The following is a 23,821-nucleotide window of genomic DNA, read 5'->3' as shown; positions in this document are numbered from 1 at the left end:
GCTACCTCGTTTGAAAGTCCTCCGACATTACGTGATTATTAGAAGTATATTAAAACACTAAAATGGTTCAAAGTACTAGATATTACAAAAGCAATCTTTCTTTGTATATAGGTCTATTATAGCACTTTCAACTAAAACCTTCCTAACCCTAACCCTAACCCTAACCTTATACCATCCAGTCCTCTCTGACAAGTCCCGTCTCACCTACAGTAGACATGATAACAGCCTGCAAACATTGCTCACATTTACTGTCATTATGCATGCAGAATTGACATAGAAATAGGATAAATAACAAACATGCATGTAGGGGGAATAAATGCTTGCTGGTGGGAACAATATTAATTCCCCTCATGTAGTTTCCGGTCATATACCTGTAACACAAGCTAGACCATAGATATACCTGTAGGAAAAGCTAGACCAGGGGTCTCCAACCACGGTCCTGGAGAGCCCCTATCCAGCAGGTTTTATAGGTGTCTTCACATCATCAATGGCTAAAGATCTGGAACACCTCTTAATCTTGACTAATTAAGCCAATAATTGGTTCAATTAAGTAACTGAGAGATTGGTTGAAAGAAAACCAGCAGCCACTGTAGCTCTCCAGGACCAGGGTTGGAGACCCCTGAGCTAGACCATAGATCAGGGGTGTCAAACTCAGTGTCTTCTGGCTTTCGTTCCACCAGAGCTCTCAATTACTTAATTGGTCTAATTATTTGATTAACTGGACACATTTAACACTTCTCTTCAGGCCTCAAAATGTTTCATAGGTAGTGTACCTTGAATCAAGGGCATTTTTAAAACCATCAACTGTAAAATACCTTGAAAAATATTAAATAAGTCAAATTGATTTATGTTAATTAAGAGCTTAAATTGGAATGAAAACCAGAAGACCCTAATGCCCTCGAGGACTGGAGTTTGACACGCCTGCCATAGATAAACCTGTAACACAGGCTAGATCAGCCTACTACATTTCCCTTTGTCCTCCTGCTCACATATGTAACTGAGATGGATTTACCAGTGAGCAGGAGGAGGATGGGAAATGTAGTTTTGAGAGGTCCATGTGGGTACATGGGAAACCATCTTGAGGCAAGGAATGCAATTTAAAAGTTTAAAAAAGTGGTCAAAATGTAAAAAAAAAAATTAAAACACTACACACACCTTACGTAAAGAGTTGTAGCAACACATGGGAACATGTAACACAATAAAATAAAAAGGTCTTTATGTACCCTTTAAACAGCTGGAAATTTCAACTTAGCTATAAAATGTTCTAAATAACTTGAAATCTGCAGCTTTTTAGGAGCTGAGAACAATTAAAAATGTCTAATTAAGTTACTTATTAGTTCAATTGAGGGCTTAGTTAAGCAGCTGAGAGCTCAGAGGACTGGAGTAACCACTGCTTTAGAGTGATTGCAAACATCTTAAAACGGTAAGGTGACAGTAACAAAAAATTATTCTTAGCATGTGAAACCTGGGTCCCTCCGTCCAGCAATGCTGCACAATCCCGTCACTATAGATGTTCATATGACTGTCTGGCCATTTCAATTCAATTTCAATGTATTGTATTTATATAGCACCTTTCATACCACAGTATCACAAAGCACTTTACATATGGATAAAAACTATTAGATTTGTAAGTTGGATTTAAAAGGCTAAACTATGAAAGTAAGTCCTTAACCTTGACTTCAGAATATTGAGTGAATATTGAGAAAAGGTCAATGAGTTTTACAATCTGGGGTGATGGGTTGTGTGATAGAGAACACAGAAGCTGCTGTTGAGCGTTCTTCTCTGAATGATGTCTGATTAAAGATTAAGACGGAATGTAGAATCAGAACACAAGCTGCAGTCCCTGCAGGTTAACCAGTTCTATTGCTTTAATGAAGAGACCAGGAGCCACAATGAAATGCATGAGTCATGTTACTCTCTTGTTACAGATCTACCTGCAAACAGGTATTACCTGCAGCGATGCCCCAGGCTTCCAGGTAATGAAATCAGTTACTATTAGTCAATCTGACCTCTCTGAGTTTAATGTAAAGACAGAGCAAGGAAGGACCAGGTAGAGATAATATTAATCTTGCTATTTATCAGGCACACATTTATTTTTATTTTTTTTCTGTTTAGCGCCACAAACGAACCCAGCCCCTTACACTTACCATTCTTGATGCATCAGTCTTTCCTAATCTAACTCTTCTGAACAGATGGGCAGTGGTTTTGATTTGTGATAAGAGTAAAGAAGGTACCCCCTGGATGCTGCCACTCAGAGGGGAATGGTACCTCGGCATGTGAAACTGCAATGCCTATCATTGTATCCACTTGCCTGTACGTACAAGACACTTTTCTTCCTCCGTGAATACATTTTGTTATATATGTTCTTGTCTTTTGCAATGCATTGTCTCATACATGTATTATAGAATACTATAGTAATATATCCTATTGAAATCTGTGTATTTTTAGTTATATTTCAGCCAAGGCAATGGTACAAAGGAATGAGGGATCAAGTCTATTCTTTTGCAAGCTGATTCTATCTTGAGAACAGCAGTGTCGTTATTACATGGGGTGTACTGTTCACAAGTTCAAGGCCATGAGCAGCTGTACTTCAGTGTACAGGATCTCTAGGTACATGATCTCTATGTACAAGATCTCTATGTACAAGATCTCTGTGTATAGGATGTCTAGGTACATGATCTCGTTGTACAGAGTCCCTGTGTACAGGATCCCTGTGTACAGTATCTCTATGTACATGATCTCTTTGTACAGGGTCTCTATGTACAAGATCTCTGTGTATAGGATGTCTAGGTACATGATCTTGTTGTACAGAGTCCCTGTGTACAGGATCCCTGTGTACAGTATCTCTATGTACATGATCTCTTTGTACAGGGTCTCTATGTACGGGATCTCTATATTGATTTGCATAACATTTTAAATAATGGATTCATGTTTTGACACATATGTTGTGATTTTATATGTTGTGATTGTTTATTCAAACAAGTAAAATAGTGCTGGAAGAACTTATAACTATGTGTATGTTTCTAAGTTAACAAGGGAGAATCTGACCTTTACATGAAAAGCTTCAAATGCAATGGAGGCTCTTGTGGGGAAGGTGTCCTGATGGGTTATCCGTTGCTGCATGGTGTCCTTGTCTTAACCAGGATGTTGCATACTTCTGCAGATGTGCCAGATGTAGTGAAAGCCCATTCATTGATATGAACACTAGATCACTCACTGTTTTCAAGCTAAACCCCCTCTCACACTCAGCAGAAGATAATGGCAAAGTCTTCAACCTCAGTGTCAAAGCTTTCATTGCTGCTGGTTGGCAGGATGGTAGTATCTTCAGTTCCCTGAAAGAAGAAACTGTTTCCTATATGGTAGTCTCACAGTCTTACATTACCCTGGCCTCCTCTTCTTCTGGCCACTGTGGTTGGTGCAACACTCTTGCGGAGATCAAGAGGTCTTCAGGGAGTCTTTTTTTAATATTGGTAACATTAAATATTTCAGATGAACACCAGCCTCTTTTGCTGCAGGATTTAGCTCATACTGGTTTCTTGGAGATTGGTGGTAAAATGCATATAGTGAATCAATGAAAATCTGAAAGTGGCTGACTGGGGTGGTCCTCTTCAGTGCAAGTTCCAATCGATGTGCCATGCAGTGAAAATATATATTATATATTATTATTTATTATTTATTTCTTAGCAGAAATTAGGATTTTACACTTACTGTTGTGGACTCATCCACCATCACAGAAAATGGGTGATCACACTGATTGATGTAACTTACAAGCTCCTTGGTCATTTCCTGACTTATGTGTTGCAGAATGTTTGCACATGCATGGTCTGATGCAAGAATCTGACCCATGCCTACACCATTCGATTCACGCCACAGAACAATTTCCCCATGTTTTGTAAAGGGCATATTTTCTTTTGTGCACTGGTAGGCTACCCTAAACAATTTTTTCAGCAGTTTCAATTTTTTTTATATTTGCTTCTACAAACCTTGCTTCAGCAGTATGGGATGCTTTTCTGATCATTTATTTTTCCCGTTGCTCAATTATTTCCATACATATTTTATGTGACTTTGAAGCAAGACCATGCTTATCAATCTTTTTCAGTAGTTTCTTTTGTGTCATGGCAGTTGTTCCATCCATGAAAGCATCATCAAGTCTAAGAATGAAATTCACTTATGAATGCCCAGATATTTGACTGAGGAGCAAACAGAACAACATACCCTTACATTCTGACAAGCCAGCCAGGGTCTTGTGGATTTCCAGTGCATCCATGAGGCTGTCTTGACTGTATCAGGATGTTCATGAGAGGACACGTTTTTAGAAGTAGGGCATTCAGATATTAGAGATGTGGATGTTGCTGGAACTGAAACTCTTGAACTCACTTCTTTGTCATTAGATGTAGTTACATCCTGAAGTTGGCCATCCAAAAAGGGGGTGAAGCCACAATACTAGAAGTCAGCGCCTTACTGCGGTAGGCGATGTGTCAGTCATGGATTAGAGGAGACGTGATTGCACTCGCTACCAAAGGGGGCGTGACTGAAGGTATATCATGGTGTGGCCACTTTGACAGTTGTACCTATTTGCTTTGGGTAAGATTGCCCCAATGGTTTCTTCAAACTTGGCTCTTGTTTTTGATATCTCCACTTTAAATGACTGGGCACTTTTGATAACTTTCTAATGTGTTTTTGTTTCAGATTTCATATATGCTGCCATTCAATTATTTTCACCAAGTCGCTGTAAAGACAGATGCTGCTAGCAGCTGGGGGTAGTAATGATGTTCCCTTTCAAGTCGAAAATAACCATCAAGGTATGGGACATTGCCGTCAGGCAGTAGGGATTGGCTGAGCTTTATGTCAAAGCTGCCGATAGGCCTCCGCGCAAGCTGCCGTGTAAGCCCGCCCCCTTGGGAGCTTACTATACGCAGCGCGCGGAGAGTCACTTCCTCTTTTGCCTTCAGCATCAGTAGCGGTAGGACTTAGAGCTAATTTAACTGATTGTACTCACTAAGCTTAGGCTTGAGAAGCTGGTTTATCCCCTTCTCCGAGTTTATTTCAGTTATTATTGTTATTATTGTATTAGTATTATTTTAGGATATATTTTGTGTTTACATTATATATTCCTTTTCGCTTTGCTTCGGCATTGCGTTCTTCGTGGTCTCCCCGTCTTTCCTCTGTTCTTTTATTATTTACTGTGTGGGTTTTTTATATATATATTCTATATATATTGTATTATTGTGTAATTATATATTATTATATATTACATTGTGTGTCGGACGCGTGTTGCGTTGGCCTTGGCCACGCGCAATTGCATCCTCGGTCTAGCTTAGGCTATACCGTGTGTGTGTGCGGGTAGCTTAGGCTATACCGTGTGTGTGTGCGGGTAGTCTGCTCTGCAGTGTCCCCCCCCCCCCCCGCGGCGCGTTCCCGCCACGTGGTATTGCACTACACTCCCTTTCCCTTGCAGCGTCCACAAAAAAAAAAAAAAAGTTTTTCCCTTCACTATACAGAGGAAGACAACCACCAACGTGCAAAATCCCCAGCACCTTCAGGTAGGTATTGCACAGCACCAGACACTGTACCAGCACTTTGCGTCTCCGCTTGGCGGGTCAGCTGACGCTTAGGCGTCTGTGCTTGCGTTCCACGCTCGGTACTCGCGCTTCGGCGCTCGCGCTCCGGCGCTTTTGGTGTCAGCGCTTGTGCGCTTGGTGCAGCGCTTCGGTGCTTTGTGCAGCGCTTCTGCGCTTGGTGCTTAGTGCTTCTGCACTTGGGGCTCAGTGCTCGACGCTCGACGCTTCGGCGCTCGGTGCTCGACGCTCGGTGCACGTTCCCATCAACGTCGGTGCTCGACGCTCGGTGCTCGACGCTCGGTGCACGCACCCTCGACGCACCTCGGTGCTCGACGCTCGACGCTTCGGCGCTCGACGCTCGGTGCTCGGCGCTTGGCGCCTCGACGCACGCACCCTCGACGCTCGACGCTCGGCGCTCGACGCTCGACGCTCGGTGCACGCACCCTCGACGCACCTCGGTGCTCGACGCTCGGTGCTCGACGCTCGACGCTTCGACGCTCGGTGCTCGGCGCTTGGCGCCTCGACGCTCGACGCTCGACGCTCGACGCTTCGGCGCTCGACGCTCGACGCTCGGTGCTCGACGCTTCGGCGCTCGACGCCTCAACGCGCGCACCCTTGACGTCGACGCACGCACCTCGGTGCTTGACGCTTCGGCGCTCGGTGCTCGACGCACGCACCCTCGACGCCTCGGCGCTCGACGCGGCGGCGCTCGACGCACGCACATCAGGTGCTTGACGCTTGGTGCCCAGCGCTTCGGCGCTCGACGACGCGCACCTCGCTCTCGTCTTTGACGTCAATATGTCTGGGTTCCACCGTTGTGTGACCTGTCAGGCCAAGTTGCCTGCCAGCGACCCTCATGAGGACTGTGTCGCATGTTTAGGGCCGGACCATGCAGCATCTGCCCTGGCAGACAGGGCATACTGCCAGCTATGTGCGGGGTTTCAAACACGCACCCTACGCCAGAGAGCTAGGAAGGCGGTGGGAGGTCGTTCCCCATCTTCGGGCTCGTCCCACACCGTCTCGGCCCCACCATCGTCTATCGTGTCGCTGCCGGCGACGTCTCAGCCTATGAGCCCATCTTCCCAGCTTACAGCTGGTCAAAGATCTCCAATTAGGCGTGCTCGGGAACGTTCCCGCAGCCCCTCCTCTCGCGGGGCTCGCCCCCGTCGAGAGTCGCGATCCAGATCTCGATCGCCTCGCCGGAGAAGACACTCCAGCTCCCCTCGAAGGGGTAGACGGCATCAAGACACATCTGGGGTGGCTGAGCTCACCTCCAAGATGTCGCAGTTCATGGAGCTCATGATGGGACAACAATCCCTCCTCATGACTCTAGCGAACGTGGCGCCTCGGGCCCCAGAGATGGTTACCGGACCCAGCGCTAGTCAGCCGATGGTTCCTCCACCAGTTCCCCAGGAAGTAGAGTGGGACGCCGATGCTGTCTCAAGGGACGCATCTGATGCAGACCCGCTCTTTGAAGACACAGAGCCTGAGGTGGCATCCCAGCACTCTGGGCAGGACGACCCTGAAGTGCTGGATACTAATGACCCTATCTGGTCAGTGGTGGAGAGGGCAGCCCGCCATCTAGGCGTGGACTGGCCCGCATCAGAGCCAACACGTCGCTCTCTGTTTGAATTGCCATCGGCTCCGCCCCTTCAGTCCAGGATGCTCCCGGCATTCCCGGATTTTATTAAGGAGGTGCAGTCCACCTGGGGAGCACCGGCCTCCGCCCCTGCGACTTCTCGCAAGGCTTCGGCCTTCACCATGCACGGGGCGAGCGAAGCTGGGCTGGCGTTGTTTCCGCCAGTGGGCGCCGCGTTCGCCGCGCTAGTAAAGACGCCGACACTTTCGGGGCTGGCTAAGGACCCTTCCTGCCCTAACAGGCAGTGTAGGATTACGGAGGCCCACCTAAAAAAGGGTTATGCCGCGGCTACAGAGGCAGTTAGACTGTCCAACGTGGCCAGCCTCCTGACAGTCTACCAGGCGGCGCTGATTCGCGACCTGCCTGAGTCCCCACCCGTCGGGCTCAGGACCGAGCTGGGTGCAGTTGCACAGCTTTTGGTCAGGCTGGCTCAGCTAAATGCGCGAGCACAGGGCAGGAGCATTGCTTCCCTAGTAGTAGCAAGGAGGCAGCTATGGCTCTCACAGGCCAGGGTACAGGAGCCTGATAAGGCCCCGTTGTTAGATGCTCCTATATCCCCGGGGCACACGTTTGGCCCAGCGGTGGAGGAGATGCTGCAACGCTCCGTCAAGGCGCGTGAGGCGTCGCAGCAGTTGGCTAAGATGTGGCCAAGCAAGCCTTTCCAGCCAAGGCGGCCGCAGGAGCGCCAATGGCGCAGGGCGCCGCCGCAGCAGCAGGCGCACCCACAGGGCAGTAAAACCGCCCCTTCGGGGGTTGCAGCACGCAGCCAACCCGCATTTGCGAGACCGCAGCGCGGAGGGTGGCGCCCCAGAGGAGGTAGCAGACCACGTCCTCGTGGCTCTGGTCAGGCCCCTCGTGAGCGAGCGCAGCCTAAGCAGCCCTGAGAAACCCCGGCAGCCGTTAACCCACCCCTACACTGTTCCACAGCTCCTGTTCTGGCAACAATGCACCAACGACATCTGGGTGCGCAAAACTATAATCACCGGGTACACCCTTCAATTCCGGTTAAAAACCCCCCCCTTCAGGGGAGTGGTGGTAACTGCAGTGAAGGACTCGGTTCAGTCCTCAGCTCTAAATGCAGAAATACAGGCATTGCTCAAGAAGCGTGCCATTCAACTAGTAGACCCTGCTCTGACCGACCAGGGTTTCTACTCCAAATACTTCCTTGTGCCAAAGAAGGACGACGGGCTCCGCCCTATTCTAGACCTGCGTGTACTGAACAAATACCTACGGGTGTTGTCGTTCAAGATGCTTACGCACAGGCACATTGTCCAGTCTGTCCGGCAGGGCGACTGGTTTACCACCGTAGACCTCACAGATGCGTACTTTCACGTTCCCATCTGTCCGGGTCACAGGAAGTACCTACGTTTCGCATTTCAGAGCAGGGTCTACGAGTTTTGTGTCCTGCCATTCGGCCTGTCTCTAGCTCCTCGAACCTTTTCGAAGTGTATGGACGCCATTTTAGCCCCCTTGCGGGTTCAAGGCGTTCGACTGCTGAACTATCTGGACGACTGGCTCGTCTGCGCGCAGTCAAAGGAGCAGTTGGCACAGCACACAGTGATGGTTACAGACCATCTTCAGCGGCTAGGTCTGAAGGTCAATCCAGACAAGAGCCGCCTCGTGCCCAGCCAACAGACCGAATTTTTGGGTCTGCATCTGGACTCAGTGTCCATGGAAGCGACCCTATCGACACAAAGAGTTGCCTCATTAGAGCGGTGTCTCTCCCTATTCAGGTTGAGAGAAACAGTCAGCATGGAGCTCTGTCAGCGCATGCTGGGGTTGATGGCTGCCGCCTCGCAAGCCCTTCCTTTGGGCTTACTACACCAGAGACCTCTGCAGGCCTGGTTCAATGCCTTCGCGTTGCACCCGCGGAGAGACAAGCACCGCAGGCTGAGGGTATCCCGAACCTGCTGGGAAGCATTACGCTGGTGGAGAGTTCAGTCGAACATCCGCCAGGGCGTGCGCTTGGGTCCCATCTTCCGAAGGGAAGTTATAACAACCGACGCTTCCAACCAAGGTTGGGGAGCAGTCTGGAACGGGACAGGGACCCGTGGAGTGTGGTCAGGACCCTGGAGGTCAGCCCACATCAACGCTCTGGAACTCAGAGCAGTGGACCTCGCCCTTCGGCACTTCTTGCCAGTGCTTCTAGACAAGCACGTGTTAGTGCGGTCAGACAACACCACAGTAGTGGCGTATATCAATCGCCAGGGCGGATTGCGGTCCCCAGGTCTTCACCGGATGGTAACGCGGCTGTTGCTCTGGGCTCAACCGCGGTTAGCCTCTCTGCGTGCAGTTCATCTGCCGGGCAGAGTCAATTACGCAGCGGATCTCCTGTCCAGAGGAGGTCCTCTTGCGGGCAAATGCCGTCTTCACCCTCGGGTGGTAGAGCGCATTTGGGACTGGTTCGGCACAGCGCAAGTCGATCTCTTCGCTTCGCGAGAGACCACGCACTGCCCCCTATGGTTCTCGGTGAAGGACCTCGACAGCCCCTAGGAGTCGATGCACTGGCTCACGAATGGCCGCCAGGGCTCCTGTACGCATTTCCACCGATTTCGATGCTCCCCGCCTTCTTGGAGAAGGTCAGGGTAGAGCAAGCGACAGTGATTCTGATCGCTCCTCGGTGGCCTCGGAGGATTTGGTTCCCGAGTCTGGTGCAGTTGTTGCACGGTCGCCCGAGGGAGCTCCCTCTGCGAGCGGACCTGTTGTCCCAAGCCCAAGGAGGGCTATGGCATCCGAACCCCAAGCTCATGCAGCTATGGGCTTGGCCCCTGAGCGGGAGCGCCTGTCAGCCTTAGGGCTTTCGACGGCGGTTATATCGACCATTCAAAGTGCGAGGGCGCCCTCCACTCGGTCGCAATATACGTATAAGTGGCAATTATTTCAGAGTTGGTGTCTGGCTGAGGGCCATGACCCGGTCTCCTGCCCTATGGCAGTGATATTACAGTTTCTGCAGAAGCTGTTAGACGAGGGTAAGTCTCCCTCTACACTTAAAGTGTATTTGGCCGCTATTTCGGCTTGCCACGTACGCATTGACGGGTTATCACCTGGTTGCCATTTTTTGGCATCTCAGTTTCTGAAAGGCGCAAGACGCTTGCGGCCTCCAAGAACGACCAGTTTACCGTCGTGGAGCCTTGATGTGGTGCTGGAAGCCCTTGCCAAGGCGCCGTTTGAGCCTCTCCACAGCGTGGATATGAAGCTCATATCTATTAAGACTGCGTTTTTGCTGGCTGTGGTATCAGCAAAACGCGTGAGCGAGTTACATGCACTGTCAGTGCATCCTTCTTGTACTCGTTTTGCAGGAGACGGTTCTAAGGTCTCCATGCGCCCTAATCCGGCCTTTTTACCAAAGGTTATATCCCCGTTCCACATGAACCAGTCAGTCGAGTTGATGGCGTTCCATCCTCCTCCTTTTTCTTCCCCAGAGGAAGAGCGGTTACACATGCTCTGCCCTGTGAGGGCATTGAGGTGTTATATTGACCGCACAAGGACTGTGAGGCAGACAGAACAGTTGTTCATATGCCATGGTTCTAGATCATTGGGTCAGCCGCTGTCTAAACAGCGCCTTTCCCACTGGATAGTGGATGCTATTAAATTAGCGTATGAATCTGCAGGCCTTCCTCCACCAGGGCAGTTGAAGGCGCATTCTACCAGGGGTATGGCGACATCCTGGGCCCTCTTTCGAGGGGTGCCGGTGTCTGATATTTGCGCGGCAGCCAGTTGGGCTACGCCGCATACTTTCATGAGGTTTTACAGGCTAAATGTGCTGGAATCCTCTGCTCCGTCATTTGGAGCATCTGTGTTGCACTCTATGACGCCTCAGGTTGCGGACGTCTAGAGTAGGTACAATATGGTGTGACTATTCCACCTTGGGACAGGTGTCATTGCGAGCATAGACGCTGAGGCGCAGCTCCGCATATGTGTAGATGTACTGCCTACGCAGTTGCGTTATGACGTAAGTCTGTCCTACTGCCGAGAATCCTCCCTCGCGACGGCTTGGGTACACTGTTCCCATACCTTGATGGTTATTTTCGACTTGAAAGGGAACGATAGGTTGCGGATGCAACCCCGGTTCCCTGAAAGAGAAAATAACCATCAAGCCGCGAGGTCGCTCTGGAGGCCTTCACGGCCTGAAGGGCAAAAGAGGAAGTGACTCTCCGCGTGCTGCGTATAGTAAGCTCCCAAGGGGGCGGGCTTACACGGCAGCTTGCGCGGAGGCCTATCGGCAGCTTTGACATAAAGCTCAGCCAATCCCTGCTGCCTGACGGCAATGTCCCATACCTTGATGGTTATTTTCTCTTTCAGGGAACCGGGGTTGCATCCGCAACCTATCGTTATCTGTTTTTAAAAAAATTGAAAGTTGGCAACCGTACCCACTGTAGGTCCATTGCCTGGGGCCCACACAAACCTGACGTGGACCCAGCATAGGCAAGTGTTGTAAAGACCAGAGAGGTATAGTTAACCATGGTAAACTATGGTAAATGTGTAGCATAACCATTGGTAAAGCATGGGTAAATTGGAAATTTACTGTGCAAATTTACTTTAAAAAAAAGTTAAAACAAAAACAAACACTGAACACATAAGCACAGTTTTTTAAAAATGACTTTTGTGTTGCGGATAATCCCCACTCTAGTGCTATTCACTAGTGGAGCGGCTGTCTCACTGATGATTGCTCCCAGTTGCGTGTTGTTGGTTTTGGGTTGTGTTCTAAGATTCACCGGGGGACCGAGACCACCAGACCCACTGCACATTTCAAGAGATACCGCTTTGACACTTTGTTTTACATCAGCAGCAGCCAATCAACGGGCCAGAACAAGCCTCTTCATGCTGAGACCAAGCCCAGTTTATTAACCAGCCATGCCTGTGCTTCTGGCAATGAGATGAGCTCTCAGTGTTCTGTAGATGTGCGTTCTACCCTTGAGCTGCTGATAACAGGAGACCCTTTGTACAGTTTCATTGCAGTGGGGTTTGTCGCTGTGAAATATATATAACTAATGAGATTAATGTTTCACTGTGCTAGGGGCTTCACCCAGGAAAAACTATATACTCTTTGGTTGAGTCACTGTGGGCATTAGAGGTTACATTTTAACAAAACACTATCCCCCTGGAAACCAAGGTCAAAGACTGTTTACACTCTGAACTGAGGTATAAATCTAGTGGGCATCCTCCTGGGCTGTGCCAGCTGTTGCCACCACACACACCATTAATCATTACAACGGGTGACTGTTTTTTTTAAATAATAAACACTGAATACATAAGCCCACTTTTTAAAAAAAACGTTTTTCTTGTGGACAGTAACACCCCCATAATCCCCATCTCCTCCCCCAGGGATAGAAAAGACCCCAGTGAGGCATCTGTATTGAGCACGTTCCCTGCTCTGTCACTCTGCCTCCATGATTCATTCAGGAATCCATTGCTTCCAGTCCCACTCCCTAAAGAGTTTGACTGGAAACTGAGAGACGCCTGTTTTCGTAAAGGAAAATAAAACACACCTTGGAAATTTCCCCTGAAAGTTGTTTTGTTCATTCTTTGAAAAGGGAGCGGTGATGTAACCTGCAGATAAAACTGTGAAAAACCGGTTGTTCCACATTCCAAAGGGTTTTTGTCCCATAAACTTAATGGTAAATATGATAAATAGAGTGTGAGTAGCTGCTGAAATTGTAGAATCTTAATCTTAATCATGACATGCATGTCCGACGAATCCGTTCTCTAATCTCACGGAAGGTGTGGCAAAGTGGTTTGCAGTGTGCAGGTGCAGGAGTGATGGGGTGATCAATGAAAGGCAGACAACAAGAATTCAAATTGCAAGGAGGTTTATTTATAATCCTGGTCTGGTGACCGTAAATAATAAATCCCAGGCAATGTGTATTGCACTGTTCAAAATAAAGGCTTTGCAGTCCCAAATAATAAACACAGTCCAGTTATACACACAAGATACAAACACGGTCCGGCTTTAGTGCTCGTGGTGCTGATACAGTTATTATCGTGACGCAGGTGTAGTGATGTCTGGATTTGTGCTGGCCTTTGGCGACAGCTCCAGAACGTGTTAGCCGTCTACTAATAATAACAACAAGTAACAATTAGAGACAAGACAAAACAAACAAAACACTCCAGTACGATATTTTTAACACAGGTCCTTCCGGGTCGTTTCCTTAACCATAAACGAAGGAACAGATCACGTCGCTTCGACCCCTATTTATACCTTCACTCATGACCCCTTGGTAAACGATTGCAGCCGCTCCTCCAATCCGCGGCTGCCACATCGTTTCCCTTCCAGGTCGATGAGTTAGTGCACCGGAGTTCCGCCCCCTTTCTAGATGACCGACTTCCTTTTAACCCTGGGAATTAAATGTCAGGCCATCCGGTCCAGGGTGCTCTGTTCCCTGTACTTAGCACCCTCATAGGTCAGGAGGAAGATTGATTCTATTTCTGTCACAAAGGCCATTCGGGTCAAAAACGTGACATTTAGTACATGTTGTAATTCAAATTATTACACATACTCATATGGCCAATCAGGTTACTGAAAATCAAATTAGAGCCAATGAATTTTGAGAAAAAAATGTGTAATAAATTATCCAATTAAAAATCGCCTTACATTTGCCATTTCCGATCAATTCGAAGCATTATATAAATAATGTAAAATAATAATAATAATAATAATAATAATAATAATAATAATAATAATAATAATAATAATAATACCTTGTTAATACAAACTGAACTGTGTCACAGTCAACATGGTCTGTAGTAGCCTAATCGCAATTTAAAAGTTAAACATCGGGTGAAATTATTGTAGATAACAACAATTCATTGCAATAGTTTTTTTTACAGTACTTAAATAAAAATGTGAGTAGCGAGGACAAAAATAAAACCAGGATTGAAATCTGGACGATCCCAGTTTACCTGTGACGCCTGATAACCCTAAATCTACAGCGCTCAGCAAATCTATATTTGCACCATAGAAGAAAATCGCTTGCCGCCATATGTGTAATTTTCCTTATTCTTGATTTTGAAGTGTGTTTCATGCTTGAATAGATGTTATCCTGAAGATGATTGGCTACTCTTTACGCTGTGTAGTCTTTACAAGTGTACGGCCCCGTTCACATGGGAAATATTGCAAAAGACCCAGGTCCGGATCGTTTGAAAGAACGCTGCAAACATCAAGTCGATGAGCATTCAGACAGGACAGCCTTGGGAAATGAGATGAGATTGTTTGCTGACTCGTTTGCTCTCCGTTACCGGTCCAAGATCATTCTCACTGGAATTCCAAACATGCTCGGCTCGCATCAGCTGTCCAGCTGATGATTATCCACAGTACATTCTGGGATGGGTTCACATTAATGGAGAACAACAAACACACTGAAGCGATCACAATCAGTCTGCCCACAGACAGCTTGGCAATCACACAGGGGAAAAAAGAAACGATCCCCGCCTGGGTCGTTTGCCCAATCGAGCCGAGACCACCTATTTTTCAAATCTGGGGTTGGATCGTATTAATCGAGTCTAGGTCATTTGAGAACCATTCACACGGGTCTCCAATCGATCTGAACCGCTCCTAGGAAGTGAGACCTTCACGCAGGCGTGGCTATTTGTAAGTGGTTTCACACTACGCAGGATTGTGACCCGGGTAACCTGGTTGGGACCTGGGTAGGCGTGCCAGTGTGAAAAGGGCTTTGGTTTGCGTTAGACACATTGGCTATTGAGGGTTAATGACTTATTAAGTGGAAGTTTGAGTAAGATTCTCCATGCTGTCTGTCAAGCCAGTTCTACCATTCTACAGCCGCAAAAATTCATTCCGCTGTGTTTATGAAGCCGGATCAGCCGTCGAGTGTGACTCACACATACTTTATGAACCGCACGTGCCCTGGAAAACTACAGGTAAGGTAACCTCTCACCTTTGCGGAGGTGTCGAAGGAGGGACAGTGGCCAAGCTGGTGAAATCACGAGCCACACTAAATAAGGATACATTTAAGAGCTTTTGTGAACTTTTATTAGTTGGGAAAAAACCCCAAAAACAAATGACACTAAATACTGATTCTGATCTGCTGGCTTTGTTAAGGGAAGACACCATTTTCCTGGTAGAGCTAAACCAGTGCTCGCCCCGCATACAACGCAAACTGCTCCTGCAGCCTACCTCCCCTGACTACCTGCAGCCTTTTATAAACACACCTGGATCATTAACACAGACTGAACAACTGAATAAATGTACAGTGAAAGAACAATGTGTTTTGTTCTGTCAGTTATATAATGTTACAAATTTTACAAATATATCTTATAACTACAAATAATTGCCAAATAATATATACTGTCGTTCTTGGCTTGCCACAAGGTTGTAGTGCATTTTTGCTGCCACTGGAGGGCAGCAGCAGCATAATTAAGCAACTTTTTCTGCAGCAGTAATGTCTGTTATGGATTATCCCTGTTACAGCTTAAGTACGGGTGCTTTTACTGAGAAATAAGCAATACATCGCCAGTTATAACAATTGCAGCTTTGTTTCATTTGGTACGAAGTTCTTGTGACTGTATGATTGGTTTGCTTGTTTGTTTGTTATCACAGTAGCGACACTGTGTTTACAGTATGTTGGGCCAGGCTTCTGTTGTGTCTTGCAGTACCAGCACAATGCACTAGGGACACGCATTGAGCACTGTTCCTGATATGGTAGCATGACACTGCAATGGGCTCAGTAGTTCTTATCATTGTAGTACAAAACTGTTACCCCAGTGGCACCATTCTGACAACACCTTGCACTCCTACTGTCTCTTATTATAGAACCCCAGCCAGCACAGTGGCTCTGTGTGCATTGCTGTATAAAAGATCATTTGGGTTTTAGGGCTAGTTTAATTATGAGGCCTGGGTTTGATGTGGAGATGTAAGCTTCATGTGTTGCTGTGCTGGCACGAGGTAGAGGCTTACACATGTATTACATGCATTGCATTTATAACTGGAGCCTAATTCCTTGAACATTTTAGTGAATGCAGGTCTGAGTGGTGATTTCCATCTCTGCGTTGGTCCCAGCACGCTATCGCATGGCACGGAATAGGTTACTAGGAAGGCAGAGACTCGTGTGCACTGTGTGTGGTGCCAGATCTGCCTCCGCTCTGGGCATCAAGCCCATCTTTTACTTGTTGAGTCACCCAGCGGTTTGCACCTCAGTTTGAGAGACAAATCCTTGGTATGCAAGCCTGAATGCCAGCAATAACATCCCCAGACAAACAGCCCTGGACTGGATGAAAAAAGTCTTGTGTCACAGGTGCTCCTTTACAAAATTGAGAGCAGTGGTCTGAATCTGTTCTGTAGAACACGGGCCTCTCTGCTCAGGAGGGACAGGACTCCCCTGCAGCAACACAGCGGGTCCTGAACAGAGATTCTGTGAGAGTGAGAGGAGAGGGAGACTGCAGTCTACAAAGTGAAAACAAAACCAACCATGCTTCAACACAGCAATGTAATATCACCTTCATAAAGTGAACAGGGAGGGAGAGAAGAAGAACCAGAGGAATGCACTTCCCATTGCTGGTGTGGTGTGGTCTGGCTGCAGCACAGTGCAGTAAACTGGAAGCATGAGAAAATACTGCAGGAGTTTAACATGGTAAACTGCAGACAAGAGCAAGCCCCTCTGCTGTAATGTGACAACACAGACCTTGAACAATGCAGTTCAATGAAAAACAAACCAAAAGAATAAACGCTCGCTGATGCAATCTCACTGAAAAAAATTATTAACAGCATGACCTCATAGGCTTGAGTTTTGTTATGAGGAAAAATGCTGTTTACTTTTACTATCTAAAAATATCCCGCTCCCCAGTGACCAATAGCCCTTGGTCTGTCCGTCCAGTCAGCTAAGCATTAGCTAACGCTATGACTTCATTGGTATGTGGGCTGCACAGCGCCACAGGTGCAGATCTCTCACTGTCAAGAATATCTCCTTGGGAACAGGCCAGGGGGCGGGACAGTTCTGTCAATGAGTAAAGAGGCTGGAGGCTGTCTCCGGCTTCCTGTCAGCTAGGGGGGAGGGGCCAGGTCATAATACACCTGTATTATGCAAATCTTTCATAACTTTGACAATGACAGAATCAGCTTGGAATTCCCCGGGATCTGCTGCTACATGACACCCTCAGCCCTTTGACACGCCCCTGCTAGGTAACAAGGTATAAATAAGAGTGTTCTCAGCAAGTATTGTCAGCAACAGGTGCATGTGTGATTGAGAATTAGCAGGTCGAGAGATTAGTGTTATACCTGCTGAAGAATATCATCTGTGGATTATTATTATTATTATTATTATTATTATTATTATTATTATTATTATTATTATTATTATTATTATTATTATTTTCGTACGTGGGTGTTCTTATCAGGTATGCACATATCTTTTTTATTTCATTATTAGCGTGGCTGTGTGGAAGTGGATATACTTTTTTTCTTGTAGGGAATTTCTTTTTTCAAAAGATTTTTGCTAAGAACAACTTAAAAAGTTTGACTTTTGGGATTTCAAAAAAATAGATGAAAAACCACAAATCTTCAACTTCATGTGCAGAGATAAGCTGTCTGTGTTTTGGGGTTCAGTCGCTGTACTGGCTTCAACTATACTGTATAAAAATAAAATGAAGGACAAAAGTAATTGAGAAACTGAAAACTCACTAATTTCATAATTAGCTGCAGCATTTCGGCTTCTGCCTCCTTCAGAGAGCATGGTAGAAATAGACTGATGCTGTTGTTGAAGGGTGATAGCTGCACAGTGACTTGCAGATCAATGTTCTAAGAACACTGAGAAACAGACAGTTCTGAGGTGCAGTTCCATTTCTAAAAGCATGCATTCTCTTCCAGGTTCAGTCCGTGTGTGTGTGTGTATATATATATATAGAGAGAGAGATGTGTGTGTGTGTGTCTGTATTTTGACAATATACTTTTTCTGCAGGAGAGCTGATGGCGGTGTCGTACGAGTTCAGCCGCATTCTTACTAACGTGATGAGCACGGTGTACCAGACTGAGGACACACAGAGCAGCCCTGGAAGCATGACTCTCACAGACAGCAGGGAGCTCCTGCAGCCGCTGTCCCTGGAATCACAGGGTAAGAGTCAGGCATGCTGGACACATGCACACAGCTTCAACTCGTCTCCCTTCTCTTACACAAGTTTACCATAGAGATGTATGGCAGCCTATTAAAAACATGGCAAATCATGGACAACTGTAAGAAATGCGCGACCCCGTCAGCATGGGGAAAGCAGAGGGGCATGCTGCAAAAACACTGTGCACTTTTATTATTTATTGCGGTACTTTTTTCACAGTGTATTTACTGTTTTTTTAAATGTTGATTAATTAAATCAAGCTGGGCAAAGCCTTTTTTAAAACTGCTTCAGAGGTGTTTATACTTTTCAAAAGAAATGTTAAAGAAGAGAATGTTTATAAAAAAAGTGACCTTAAATCAAACATTCCTTAAATCCCTGGTGTCAGGGGAGGTGTTTCTTTTTAGTTCTGTGATGCTATGGGTTTACACTTGGAAAACTTTGTTCACTTTTGCTGAAGGCTGCTTACGGTTCAATTAGGAGTTAGTACGTGACAACCTCTCACGCTGTAGAAAGTCATTAATGTTGTAACCAGCGTTACAGCCCACATCCCAAGATAAGAGCCTGCCAGTCGATTTCTGTTACCCTTCAATAAAACAGAAATACAGCAACACATGCCTGCTGCAACTGCCACTGTCTCACGGCAACTGAAGTTTTATTAGTTTATAGACACTTTCAGTGTATCAGGCGGCACTGTGATTGTACCCAGCACTGTTTGAGGGTGGCACTGCCCTTTGATTTACTGCTCTGTAGAGAATTCATTAAACTCAATAGACCAATACATATAAATCCAATCCAGTAAGGCGTGTATGAAACACACTGCAGGCAGACAGTTAGAGAGATGGCTAGATGGATAAATAGACAGGCAAGCTTTGTCCAGTGATTGTGTTTCATTGAAAGTGGTCCTCTTGCTGTATTTAGACCCCAACAGCTGGTGCAGCATCAAGCCGCAGTTCTGGAATAGGAACCACGTACTGCAGTGGATCGGCCACCATGTGGAGAAGTATGACTACGATGCCAGCACCCTGGACATGTCCTACTGCACCATGGACGGGGCCACGCTGTGCCAGCTCTCCTGTGAATCCCTGCGCACCATGTTTGGGCCCCTGGGGGACCAGCTGTACCGTAGCCTCTGTGAGCTCAACTGCAAGAGCTTGGCGTACGACGACCTCGACACCGCCTTCGAGGACGTCAGCTATATCATCCGAGGGGACGAGGGGGACCTGAGTCTGCTGGACACCGTCCGGTTCGGCACAGGTGAGCAGACAGACAGACGCATGAAAGCAACAAACACAGCTAGCGTTTATGCAGCTCCTACTGTACATGGGAAATTAAAGTCCTCCTGAAAGTCCCATAGTGTAATAAAACAAAGTAAATGCATGGTAAAGCATGGTCCGTGTGAAGCACAGAGAGGTATGGCACAGCCTATGAAAAACATGGCAAACATAGTATGGTAAACGCACAGTATAACCATGGGAAAAGCAGAATTACTGTGCTACCGTGGTTGCCCTTTATAAGAGACGCCTCTCTCTCAGGCTCTCCGGTAACCCTCTCTGTCTCTTGTGCCCCCAGCCTGGGATAGTGACTTCAATATCATCATGGATCCATCCTGGAGTGATACTGGCTATGAGTCCGGCCCCACCTCTCCAGACAGCCTCAACAGCTCCAGCGCAGGTAAGGAGCTTCATCAGAGGGAATCACAAGAAAGTCTTAGAAGGGCTTCAGTAACACGTCCTATCAGTTGAACCCATTGTTTTGAATAGTGCAGCTCGTCACAAGCAGGGTAACAAGCGGTGGCTCTGCTTTGCAATTCCCAATCGAGACAACCTGCCATAAGCGCAACTTGACGGGAAGGTGTAATAACCACGCCCACAGCTGTGTCTTTTCCACCAGTTTTACCGACTCTCTGCTCTTCCTTCCAGGGTCCCAGAGACTCCAGGCCCCTTGCTCTCCTGACTCCGGTGGAAGTGACTCGGACCTCGATTCATCCAAATCAAAATTCACACCCACGACAAGTAAGCCTGAGGTCCTGCCGCTGCAGCTTCCTGCACCGCTCCCTTTACTGTACCGCTGCTTTCTCACTCGCTCACTGCACTTCGTGACATTGACGGGAACACGCTTTGTTTTTGATTTAACAGATCTGTATGTGAAGGCTGAAGGCTGTGACCTGAAGCCCTGTAAGAGAGGGAGGGGGCGGCCCCGGAAGCTGAGCCACAGCGTGGTGGACTGCATCGAGATCAAGAAGAGCAAACACGGTAAGCAGGGCGTCCTGCGGTGCACACATCATTGAACTCTAGACATGCCCAGTTAATTTCCCTGCGCTATAATTCCTGAGCGTTTCGAGGGCTGCAGCTATAGCTATAATTGTGGAGGTTTTGGAAAGCATAGCATTCAAATATAGTTATTCAAGCATTTGTAAATTAATGGGGTGATTTTGATTAACGGCTTTTTGGAAAGTAACATGTAGCTCCTGCAATAGAGTACCATGACCTCTTGACACATAGAATCTGGATTTCTGCGCTACAGGGACTAGCTGTAAATGAGAGCCCTCCACAGAAGTTACACTTTGTTCCTGTATAACTTGTGTATTCCCTGTTTAAATGAATGGATCAATGAGTGCACAACACGAATCCTAACCTCCATACTCTCCTGGCAATAGCTCCTCGCGGGACCCACCTGTGGGAGTTCATTCGAGACATCCTGATCAGCCCGGAAAAGAACAACGGGCTGATGAAGTGGGAGGACCGCACGGAGGGGGTCTTCAAGTTCCTCAAGTCCGAGGCAGTGGCACAGCTCTGGGGGCAGAAGAAGAGGAACAGCAGCATGACATACGAGAAGCTGAGCCGTGCCATGAGGTGAGAGGAGCAGGGAGGCTCAAACCATCTCCTCGTTTGTTCTTCTGCACTTTTCTCGTTTTTGTTTTCCTTGTTCTTTCTCATCCTCCTTCTCCTGCTACATCTTTTCAGTGTTTTTGTATCCTCCTCTTCTTCTCTTTCTTATGACTATGATTTAGTAAACAGAATGTACACTAAGTGAACAGCCCATCTGCTGTACACAGCATGCTTAGTTCTAAGCGTGGTGAATGGGTTCAATCCGGGTATTGCTTGACCTGCCACACAGCTTCACCTGTCCCACCCCACTGACCTGTAGTCCTTTCGTTGTCCCGCAGGTACTATTACAAGAGAGAGATTCTGGAGCGAGTGGACGGTCGGAGGCTGGTCTATAAGTTTGGGAAGAACTCCAGTGGCTGGAAGCTGGGGGAAGTGAATAGTGGAAAGTGAGTGGGCAGAGTGGCGGCACTGTGAGTTTGGAAGGTGCTTGCGAGGCTCCTGGACAGAGCTGGGTTAACGTCCAGAGACCTGCATGAGATGAAGATGGTGTGTTGGAAGGACTCCGGACGACTAAGCTGCATTTCTGTTCTTTTGTTTTAGACTCTGGCCAAAAGTGGCAAAAGTGTGTACGCGCCTTTTTGGCGTCAGAAAAAAGTAAGCCAATATTTCGGCTAAAGTAGGTTGTATTAACCGCTAAAATATGATTCTTATTGTTGTTGTTGTTGTTGTTATTATTTTATGTTTTAATATTAAAGTTATTGACGAGGATCCTGGGACGTTGACAATCACCAACCAATCATTCAAACAGATAAAGCATTTTTTTATTATTTATAAATACTGTACATACTCTGTTTGAAAAACTGTGGCCTTAACTTTTGCAATGAATTGGTTGCCTCGTTACATCACAGCTGATGGATGGCACGTTAATAATAAAGAGAACCAAGTGCAACGCCCCCAGGGTATCAGGACATCTACATGGCACTGCCTTCAATGCAGCAGATTGCTTGAGTGAACTCTCCGTCTCAAACGAAAGCAATGTTCTAGACTCCACCAGGATGTGAATCGAAAGGCTTGCGCTTCTGTCAGGGTGAAAGATAACGCCAGGTGCCCTGTGTGCTTCAGCAGCACAATGAGCACAGCGAGTCCGTGCGCTTCACAGCTCCAGATAAGAGATCACTAGTGATACTCACAGCCTCGGCACAGCACTCACATGACTGCTGCCGCTCTGGGTGTCAAAAATTCGCTTCAGCATTAAAACTGGAGCTCCTGTGAGCACTGAAGAGCCACATTACATGTCCCAGTGATGTATGGAATTATTGCATAACTTTCCAAAGGATCTCTACAGAGGCACATGCAAGGAACTGCAGTAGCACTACAATAGCACTGGTTAGACACTTGGTGATTTCAGCAGTTTCATTGTGAAGGGAATCCGTACGCTTTACTTAAGTTATATTTCTATTTGTTTGTATGCTTGTATGTATCTATGTATACCATATACTGTACAGCCTTTATTATTCAGCTGGACTGGTAAACTTTAATATTGAGATGTGTTCATTATTGTATATATTTGTTTCACTAAATTCTGTATATTAATCCTAAAATACTTTCCTTTTGAATTGTATGGGAATATTATTTTGTACAATGTAATAATATTTTGCAAATAAAAAGATTATTAGAATATAATATTTATTTATTTGTATTTCTTGTTGCTTAAGTTTCAGTTTTGTTTGCAACTGAAGAGTCATTTTCCACCGCAGTCAAACCTGTTTCAGAGATAACAATGGCATTATATTTTGTCACACACTCAAAGACCACAGGAACATCTGCTTTCATTAGCGGTGTCTGTATTGCTAGGATATACCCCCTACCTAAAGCTACCAATAAAAAGCTGAAGAAAGTGGGCAGAGCAGTAAAAACCTTTTTGTTTTAAATAACAAATGACCACAGTGCAAATATCTCAATACAAATGTTTAAAAGCTTGTTGGTGTTGCTATGCAGCCAATGGTAATACTATTCGATATAGATTTTTAATTTTTTTTATGTGTTACCTGATACACTATTTGCTAGCCAGTTCCAGTGAATAGACTAATATTCAAATCAAACTAAATATAAACCTTGTATCAACTTACAATGGATGGATTGTCCTGGTTTGCATCCGGCAACAACCAGAAATGTGTGAGTGGTAGTGTGGGGACACAGTGACACAGTGGACAGGCGATACAGAGCATCAGAAATGTGTCTGAGTGGTAGTGAGTGGACACAGTGACACAGTGGACAGACGATACAGAGCATCAGAAATGTGTCTGAGTGGTAGTGAGGGGACACAGTGACACAGTGGACAGACGATACAGAGCATCAGAAATGTGTCTGAGTGGTAGTGAGTGGACACAGTGACACAGTGGACAGACGATACAGAGCATCAGAAATGTGTCTGAGTGGTAGTGAGGGGACACAGTGACACAGTGGACAGACGATACAGAGCATCAGAAATGTGTCTGAGTGGTAGTGAGGGGACACAGTGACACAGTGGACAGACGATACAGAGCATCAGAAATGTGTCTGAGTGGTAGTGAGGGGACACAGTGACACAGTGGACAGACGATACAGAGCATCAGAAATGTGTCTGAGTGGTAGTGAGGGGACACAGTGACACAGTGGACAGACGATACAGAGCATCAGTAGCAGACTTGCAGAGGTCTGTAACTTTAACATGGCCAGAGGTTACAGTGACAGAG

At 46.6% G+C, this 23,821-nt stretch overlaps 1 protein-coding gene across 1 annotated transcript; it reads left to right on the top strand.

Annotated features, from left to right (window-relative positions):
• Nucleotides 1-17,380: 17,380 nt before the first annotated feature.
• Nucleotides 17,381-22,763, top strand: LOC117429684 (ETS-related transcription factor Elf-3-like). The gene is made up of 8 exons (XM_034049478.3): nt 17,381-17,547; nt 18,108-18,260; nt 19,177-19,512; nt 19,828-19,929; nt 20,178-20,270; nt 20,394-20,510; nt 20,915-21,110; nt 21,425-22,763. Exons 2-8 carry the CDS (start codon nt 18,116-18,118, stop codon nt 21,534-21,536), a joined length of 1,101 nt encoding a protein of 366 aa, XP_033905369.3. The 5' UTR covers nt 17,381-17,547; nt 18,108-18,115; the 3' UTR covers nt 21,537-22,763.
• The last annotated feature ends 1,058 nt before the right edge of the window (nt 22,764-23,821 follow it).

This window comes from Acipenser ruthenus, chromosome 29, assembly GCF_902713425.1.
Source record: "Acipenser ruthenus chromosome 29, fAciRut3.2 maternal haplotype, whole genome shotgun sequence".
NCBI lineage: Eukaryota > Metazoa > Chordata > Actinopteri > Acipenseriformes > Acipenseridae > Acipenser > Acipenser ruthenus.
This window is presented reverse-complemented; position numbering and strand designations above follow the sequence as displayed.

What these genes read in the sequence shown, in the direction of transcription:
- LOC117429684 (XM_034049478.3), top strand. Translation starts at nt 18,116, where the DNA reads ATGGCGGTGTCGTACGAGTTCAGCCGCATTCTTACTAACGTGATGAGC. An exon ending in CACCGTCCGGTTCGGCACAG is followed by an intron (nt 19,513 to 19,827) that starts GTGAGCAGACAG and finishes TTGTGCCCCCAG; the next exon opens with CCTGGGATAGTGACTTCAAT. An exon ending in CCTCAACAGCTCCAGCGCAG is followed by an intron (nt 19,930 to 20,177) that starts GTAAGGAGCTTC and finishes TCTTCCTTCCAG; the next exon opens with GGTCCCAGAGACTCCAGGCC.